This window comes from Octopus bimaculoides, chromosome 12, assembly GCF_001194135.2.
Source record: "Octopus bimaculoides isolate UCB-OBI-ISO-001 chromosome 12, ASM119413v2, whole genome shotgun sequence".
Lineage (NCBI taxonomy): Eukaryota > Metazoa > Mollusca > Cephalopoda > Octopoda > Octopodidae > Octopus > Octopus bimaculoides.
In genome coordinates this window covers 8,407,285-8,416,489 of record NC_068992.1, presented here as the reverse complement: position 1 = coordinate 8,416,489, position 9,205 = coordinate 8,407,285, and the positions used below count along the sequence as shown (strand labels likewise).

At 34.4% G+C, this 9,205-nt stretch overlaps 2 protein-coding genes across 9 annotated transcripts in view; both read right to left on the bottom strand.

Annotated features, from left to right (window-relative positions):
* The window catches only part of LOC106880177 (sodium/calcium exchanger 2), a 33,513-nt gene extending 32,997 nt beyond the window's left edge, over positions 1 to 516 (bottom strand). The window contains exon 1 of the mRNA XM_014930023.2: positions 484 to 516. Coding sequence (XP_014785509.1) covers positions 484 to 516 — 33 coding nt within the window. The remainder of the gene's footprint in view (positions 1 to 483) is intronic.
* Positions 517 to 797: 281 nt separating this feature from the next.
* The window catches only part of LOC106880178 (sodium/calcium exchanger 2), a 162,125-nt gene continuing 153,717 nt past the window's right edge, over positions 798 to 9,205 (bottom strand). For 2 of the 8 annotated variants that reach the window (XM_052972080.1, XM_052972081.1), the window contains 2 exons: positions 3,277 to 3,364; positions 798 to 1,046 (listed from right to left, as the gene is read on the bottom strand). In XM_052972080.1, coding sequence (XP_052828040.1) covers positions 965 to 1,046; positions 3,277 to 3,364 — 170 coding nt within the window. In that variant the 3' untranslated portion in view covers positions 798 to 964. Of the gene's footprint in view, positions 1,047 to 3,276; positions 3,365 to 9,205 lie in introns of those variants that run through there. The other 6 variants (XM_052972084.1, XM_052972085.1, XM_052972082.1 and 3 more) reach the window with 5 other exon arrangements.

The following is a 9,205-nucleotide window of genomic DNA, read 5'->3' as shown; positions in this document are numbered from 1 at the left end:
ACCTGTACGTATATATGCATATACTCATTTATTATTTGTCATATATATATATATATATATATATGTCTTGTACCCAGATATGCACCTATTTATACAGGTAGACGTAGGTATGCACATACCTGTACGTATATATGCATATACTCATTTATTATTTGTTTTACATGATCGAACGCCTGCGTCATTCTTTTTGTAAGTAGTTTTTTCAACCTTATATTTTCTGACGCGACTCTATCTCTTTCTATATCACTTTCTCCCCCTCTCGTTCTTCCTCTGTTACTACTACGTATCTCTCTTTCCCCTCTCGTTCTTCCTTCTGTTACTACTATATTCCTCTCTTTCCTCCGTTGCTCACTTATTCTTCTACTTCCTCCCCTTGTTTCTCCCTCTACCACTCTCTCTCTTCCTTACCCCTCCTTGGTCACATGCTTCTGGTCACTAATCCTTTTCTTCCTTGGCTATCACCGAGCAAACACGTGAACTTACTTCGGCATTCAGTTCGTGCCTCACAGCGTTCATATACACATAATTTTTCACGTCTGGCCGCATAGCCTTTTCCGTTTGTTTACCTGTCTTGTTTTCTTTTCCGTTTGTTTTCCTGTCTTGTTTTTTGTCCGCCACTACATTCCTCCATGGCACAGGTTTAATTTGTGTATACAAATTTAATTTGTGTATACAAATTTAATTTGCGGTCCATGGGAAGAGCCATTTTACTTGGCTTGATGGGTCTTCTTCTCAATACTTGGCTTAAAGGTCATGTTCTAAAACACTAAAGAGAGAGCCTTGTCTAATAGTGTGGACAATATTTTATAATCAGTATCATTAAAAAGCTAACTGGAATATTGCTGTCCATAGTTCAATTTGAAATTGCTCTCTTGTAGAATACATATTCAAAATTTAGATGTTCCCCAATTAGTTAGACCTAATTTGATAGCTTCTGATTGCATTAAAAGCATGTTGTTTTTTTTTAAGCAAAGTAAGACATATAATCCTTAATAAAATGAAAGTATGAATAGTCAAAACTTACGGCTTTTTTTCTTTCAGGAATTCTGGAAGAGAAAGAGATAAAAATGTGATTATTTAGCCTCACTGATAGTTTTTATAGCACTACCAACCAACCAACTAACCAACGGTAGTTTATTTCAGTAGTGGATGAGATCAGTGGAATAAAAACATTAAATTATTTAATAAAAAGGTGGGTTTAATTAAATCCGATATATTAAATAACAGAAATAACCCCATTGGGGTTAAATACATGAGTATGAAAAATATTAGGGTGTCAGCTAATAATATTCATAGGTGGAGCAAGCAAGAGAGAGAACTTCAAATGTTTCTGCTTTTTTAGTCATCATCAGTGGAATTATAGTCTTTGCTGGGACTTGCTTTTCATGCAGTAACTAACTTACAATATAGAAATGTTTGTAAGTAAAAAACACAGAAAATGTAATTTAATTTAATTGTCTAAGTAATATTAGCTAACCCATAATATTGTTTCTTAGTTAGTCACTGTATTTAAATCTTCTCTAGTGATTTTAGATGTTGAATACATTGGAAGCCACCTTTTTATTATAAAATATATTGTTAGCACCCTTTTGTAATTAAATTATCAATTAATCACATTTCCCAACACCAAAATTTTACAAACGTGTCTAAACTAGTTACAAAATTATCAACAAACAATGACGAAAAATATACTTCAGTTAATGACTAAGATTCCAGAAATGTTTGAAGATGCCTCCGTTGCTTGTTTTGTCTGAAAGTATCGTTAGTTGACTTCTAAAAATATTTCCTAATCCCCATTTATCACTCTTCTGTAGTTAATTCTGATGTTAGTGTATCAGCATGATAATTAAATTATGATATATAGTTTTGTTTCTTTACAAGCTGAATTAAAATTCCCATTCAGTTTCAGTATCAACTTTCTGCACTACATTCACTGTGTAGCAGTAATTTACTGTGGACAGCGCAAAGGGTTATGTTTCTCCAATGCATTCCTGTCATCATCATCATCATCATTTGACATATCGTTTTCCATGCTGGCATGGGTTGGATGGTTCAACAAGAATTGACGAGCGAGAGGGAGTGCATTGAGGTCCAGTATTTGCTTTGACATGGTTTCTACAACTGGATGCCCTTCCTAACACCAACCACTTAACAGAATTTTCTGTGTGCTTTATTTTGTGGAACCAATACTAATGAAGTTGCTAAGGACTTGAAAGACAAGATACCTCAACCGAATGAGGTATAGTATTGAGGGATATGAAAATATGACAGAAGGGCCGAAGAAGAGAATACATGCAATTCTATGCAGGGATGTAGGGTTAAAGCTATGGGAGCCAATAAAATATGGGGCCATTGGCAGATGAGACAATGGTTCACATTCCATTACTGGCACTATAGCATTGGCATTTAATTCCATCTGGTCCAGTACATCTTGAAGCAAGATAACACTAACAAGAATCCTTTATATTAGACAAACTTTTATTAATTACGGAGACATAATCCTCCATTTAACCTACTATAAGTGAAGGGAAATTGCTGATAAATATTCTATTGAGGACAGTTAGTACACACTTGAATGAATAGCTACACTCTTCTATTGCACTCAGCCTCTAAGTACCAGATGATTTTTTATTATGTAGCTACGTATGTTTTATTACAGTATTAAAAGAATAAGAAATAACTGCTCCTCATCCAGATGAGATGCAAGTCTATATCATATTCAATATTTCTAGATCTAATAAATATTCAACATAATACATTGGCAAACACCTTGAGCTCAGTAGTTTAGAAATCTCTTGAAATCTCATAATATCATTCCAGACAGCTCTCATTGACAACAGATACAAAGCTAAATGGTACAGGCATAATTTACATGAGTTGGCATCAAACAGACATTTGTCCTCCAATATGAATGACAGCCAATGACTCAAAGAGTTCTAAGTCGGTAGTTTCTAACCTTTTCACAATACAAGACCCATGAAATATTGACCAAATCATTCCCACATCTTCTGTGACAAACTGTTGAAATTATAAAAAAATTCAATCCTATGAGATGCTAGTATACTTTCAAAAGCCATATATAGTTTGGTTTTACTTTATATGTGGATAACAAGGAGGAGAACAAGAAAGAAAGTGATTAGGATTTTATTGTATTTATTTATAGAAAGCAATACAAGAGATAACATCCCATACTACCATCCTTTTGTTCACTCACTGCAAGAGAGCATAAATGCCCTTGATTAAGTCCTGCATTAAGAGTTAAAAGCTGTTACTTACTGTAAAGCTCTCGCAAAAAGAACATCAACTTCCAGTACACCACCACCTTCAAAAATGCTATACTTTTCAGAAGCGAACAGGAAGTAACCTATGAGAGAACAGATGTGTTTAAATTAATTACCAATCAGTCAGTAATGGACAGTTGTGTTTAAAAAGGAGAGCATCTAGACAACAATAAATTTTATAAAACAATTAATTGATGATGACTGTAGGATAATTTAGACAGACACGAATATAGCTATTAAATATAAATGTAAATGAAGTTCATAGTCAGAACATAATGAAGAGTAACAACACAACATGAACATTACAAGCAGCAACTGGGTTTCTCAATCAGTGTGTCATATCAATCTATATTCAATTATGCTTATATATGTTTATGTATATAATTATGATCCATTATGTGCCTCTGAAAAGAACAGAACTTATGTATATAATGTAACCAATTATTATGCTAATGGGAAGTTACCTGACAGTCACCAGTTGTTGGAGCTTAGCACAGTCCTCTGAGTATGAGGTAATGTATGGTTATTTCTTTCTATGTTTGCATGTATGTATTTACTGTATGTTTATAAATATATACATGTGTGTGTGTGTGTATTTGTATGCACATTATATGTGTGTGTGTGTGTGTATTTGTATGCACATTATATGTGTGTGTGTGTGTGTAAAGTTACAGAAACATGGATTACAGTTCAAAACCAACAAAACGTGAGACAGGAAAACCTTCCCTTAGGGGAACATATGTCATGGGGCAGCAGAATCCACGAGGAAATGGAGGCAGAGCTGAAAAAATAAGGATCCAACTCTAACTGGAGAGAAGCAGAAAGGAGTAGTGAATGGGGAAGAAAAGTCATTGATGACCTATACTCCATAGGGAGTAAAGGGTTCAAGTAGTAGTAAGGCATACAGCTCCTTTTCCAAATGGAGGAATCGCTCATTCATTGTTCCTCACATTTTAATGAAATGGTGTTTATTTTTGTTAAAAATATATATATTAGTAACAAAGGCAATATTAATATTGAGAGGTAATATTTATCCTCACTTAGACATGGAAGTTCTTTTAGAACAAATTATACTGCGGTAGATACTGCAGCAGAAACTCTCATATTGGCATTTGGTGCAAAATGCACTCTTGTTTATATCACTAGTGGCTGTGTGGTAAGTAGCTTGCTTACCAACCACATGGTTCTGGGTTCAGTCCCACTGCACGGCAACTTGGGCAAGTGTCTTCTACTATAGCCTCGGGCCGACCAAAGCCTTGTGAGTGGATTTGGTAGACGGAAACTGAAAGAAGCCGTCGTATATATGTATATATATATGTATGTGTGTGTATATGTTTGTGTGTCTGTGTTTGTCCCCCCAACATCGCTTGACAACCGATGCTGGTGTGCTTACGTCCCCATAACTTAGCGGTTCGGCTAAAGAGACCGATAGAATAAGTACTAGGCTTACAAAGAATAAGTCCTGGGGTCGATTAGCTCGACTAAAAGGCGGTGCTCCAGCATGGCCACAGTCAAATGACTGAAACAAGTAAAAGAGTAAAAGAGAGTAAAGAGTATATTATAATGTTTTTTCACTTCGCTCCTGACTGAGCATATCTATGACCAAAGGGGTTCCAACCAGGACCTCCCACCTCTTTTTCTTGTCATATCATACGATGTATTTTCTAAGATTTGCGGGGCATTTAGCAGTTTTGCCTAGCATGTCAAGCCATGGTGTAAGGGCTCTTCTGTTGGCTCAGTATTATGTTGTGCTGTGTTGGCCTGGTTTTGAAACAAAGTTCAATACTTGAAACAAGCTTTGATGTTTGTGTGGTATTCATTGGTTATTTAGACTTATAGTTGATTGCATTTGATATCTTGGTTGGCATCACTAATAATGTTTATTGTAGATAATTAAAACAGAGTGAATGTAAGATTTATGAATTTACATATTCTATTATGAAATTATAAATGCTAGATTCCATTAACAAATGACTAGTAAATGTGAAGACTTGCTTATTTGATTAGTTATAGCAACATTGTTACAGGTGACTGTATGAACTTGATATCCACCCCCAATACCCACAAACACACACACACACACACACACACACACACACACACACACAACAAATGTTTAAACAAACACATAAAATAGATTAAAGCAAAGCTGAAATAAAATTATCATTTCAACTGAAATAGAATTGTCAATTTAACTATGAAGTAAAATAGCAATAAGAATAAAAACAAAAAGACACAACAAAGCATGACAATAAATGTAATCTTAATATTTAAGATTAACTGAAATGAAATAAAATGACAGATTAAAAAATAAAATTTTGAAACTTCAACAAAATAACTGTTTTGAATTTTGAGTCTGTAGTGCAATTTATTCCCAATGGGTCAGTAGGACAAGACAAGCATTCATAATATTTTTAAAGATATTTTTGACAGGCTTAGAAAACTGAGAGAAAGCCACCCCCCACCACACACACACACTCATGCATGCAGAGGAATACACATCAAGCATTCTAAAGTCAGGAATAAGACAAATATACAACAATATTTGATAGCAATGCATTTAGAGACAGTAAAGTGCACACACAGCCACATGTATACAGATACATATACACACACAAACACACACCACACCCACAAATATATGAAGGCATGTGGTTCAGTGCTGGACTTGTGATCATAGGATACTCTTTTACTGAAACAAGTAAAAGAGTATAGGTAAAGTATGGTAAACACAAGAGGCAGTTTATGCCATTTGTTCCTTATGCATGTTTCACCATTGTGGTTATTTGCATCCGCTACATGTGGATTTTTTCAGGAGAGCATGCTATTACATTATGATGTAATAACAGATTCCAAATGCACTGTGAACATTTACTGCATCAGATGCAAATACCTGCAATGATGAAACATATGTAAGGAACAAATGCCTCTTGTGTTTATCATACTTTTTCCTATATATATATATCTTTATCTTTTACTTATGTAAGAGGTTTCAGTATGATCTCTGGACATTTGCCTACCTTTCTGTGAAGAATCACTATGATGAACTACTTGGATTCTCCTTTCTTTTATCTATGATATTAAAGTATGAACTTTAAAGATATGAAGAATTACTATGAACCGTTGCTTTCCTGATTTTCCTTTTTCGTTTTTCTGTTTAATTATATATTTTAACTTGTATCTGAATAACTATCTAATAAGTGGTTTGATGCCATTAACAATCACGTCTAGTTTTCATTATATTTCTTTTTAGGCATATATATATATATATATATATATATATATATGAATTGAATTTATATAAGAATATGTGTGCATGTGTGTGTGTGTGTGTGTGTGTGTGTGTATGTGTGTATGCACATATATATGCATATATTTATGTCTCAGTATTTTTACGTGTATGTATCTTTCTTTGTGCATGTGTGTATGAGTGTGTGTGTGTGTAAACTGTCTAGAGCAATAATATTTTCAGTGAATTCACCTATCAGCTAATTCGTAAGTAGGCTATCCATTATATATATATAATTACAAGAGATCATGTGGTTATCTAGAAACTTTTTAATTGATTAACTTTTATAAATACCAGATCAGAGATGGTGATTATAGAAATGCAAGTGATCTTTTTCTGACACCAACAGCATTGTTACCTACACAATAAATCAGTGCTTTTAACCCTTTAGCATTTAAACCAACCATATATTCTACATGTTTTATGTTCAAACCAGCTAGATCTGACTTCTCACACCTACCTTACAATGTCAGTCTTAAAATAAACAATTATCATCATCATCATCATCATCATCATCATCATCGTCGTTTAACGTCCGCTTTCCATGCTAGCATGGGTTGGATGATTTGACTGAGGAATGGTGGACCAGGTGGCTACACCAGGCTCCAGTCTGATCTTGCAGAGGTTCTACAGCTGGATGCCCTTCCTAACGCCAACCACTTCGAGAGTATAGTGGGTGCTTTTACGTGCCATCGGCACGAAGGCCAGTCAGGTGGTACTGGCAACGGCCACGCTCGAAATGGTGTATTTTACGTGCCACCTGCACAGGAGCCAGTCCAGCGGCCCTGATTAATTCAAAACTATGTGAATAAATAAGCAATTACACTTGACAGAGAAATGTGATTGCTAAAGGGAGGACTCAGCCTTAGAGTTAGGTGATTGTTATGATTTCCTAAATTCACTTATTTCTTTAGCAGTTAGTGTATAGCAAAAATTTGACATTTGCTTTTAATTAAGATGAAGGTTATTAGCAATATAAATAATGTGAAGTGACTTTGAATGAAAATCGAAATCAGGTTCTAACAGCTGTTAATGTTAATTATGGAATGATTTTGCAACTTACACATAAGCTGTAAATTTATTATGGATGAAGAGTGAAATAATTTTTTACCATTGTTTCGTGTTTAATGGCATTAGCATTGCTAGTGAATTAACATTGCAAATCATCAAATCTGTTGGAACGCATTAAGAATAAATATGCAAATCACCATTTCAGATCTTGCTGCTCACAGAGCAAATAACAATTTTTTTTTTTATTGGTTGGCAGATATCAGCACTGATCAGTAAATAGTTTGCTGAAATTATAAACAAAGCCACCAGCTTGTTTAGGCTTAAAGATCTGGGTATTTCTGACTGATGACACGCATGTCAAAACACTGGTGTCTTAGAACACATTGTTGTCATAAAAAGAAGCTGTTCTTCTGTGACTTACACAACAGCAACTAACATATTTACATTTGAATCTGCTGGGATATATTAAGAATAAATATGTTAATCATTGTTTCAGCTCTCACTGCATACAGTGGAAATAATGATATCTCATTTCAAATCATATTTTCTTGCCTCTTAACATACATAATATTGCTAAAACTGTCTCTTCAGGACTACAACATATTCTATCTTTAATAAATTTCTAATGCTCAAATTCTTTGAAAATTCTAGGTTTTAAAGATTTTTTTCTTTTTTCTTTTTGTTTCCATTTTACTTGCTTTCAGCCATTGAACAGTAGCCATACTGAAGCACTACTTTAGGGGTTTAGCCAAACAAATTAAACCCACTACTAATTTTTTAAAGTTTGTTACTTATCAGTCTCTTCTGCTGAAATGCTAAGTTACAGGATTATAAACAAATGAACATAAGTTGTGGAACACTGTGAGGAAATCCCCCCCCACACACACACACATGCATTTGGAGGGATATATTATCCAGATAGAATCTGGGGTGGCTCTCAGTTAAGTTCCCTGAAGAAGCTGCACCAGAAATCATGCCAGGTTGCAGCCGCAACTGCCTGTAGTCTGTGCAGTGGAAACATATGTAGGTCATAATGACCAAATTAATATGCTGTATAGAATTGAAAAATAAGAGGAAATAAATGTTGTGATCACATAGGGGTTTCCTAAGGGAGGAACACAGTGTAACAAAATAAAGAATGTCTGACTTATTGACAAATACTTCCTGATATAAGAGACAGATGTCATCATCATGTTATATTAATTTTCATTCACGATATAAAGTTGCTCAACATTATACCACCCAATCAATTAATCTGTGTGTAGTGACAGGAAAAGCGATTTCTAGATTAGTTAATAGAATTAATGCAGATTTATGGATTTAAGGAATTAGTTCAGATTTATAGAATTAATTCAGATTTATCACCAAAGGAGTAAAAGACTGAATTATTCTTCAGTGTTAAAACAACATTGGGTAATCTGGTTTATGAATTTCCTTTTAATGAAAGCATTTCACATCCTCAATAGAAAACCAAGTTGTAATTTAATAAAGTGTGATGTCAGAAGTTTTGACTCATAATTGTTTTGCTCTACTGTAACCCTGGGATGACCAAGACTTTGCAGGTGGAATTGGTACACACACACACAGACACACACACACACCCACAGACACACACAGACACACA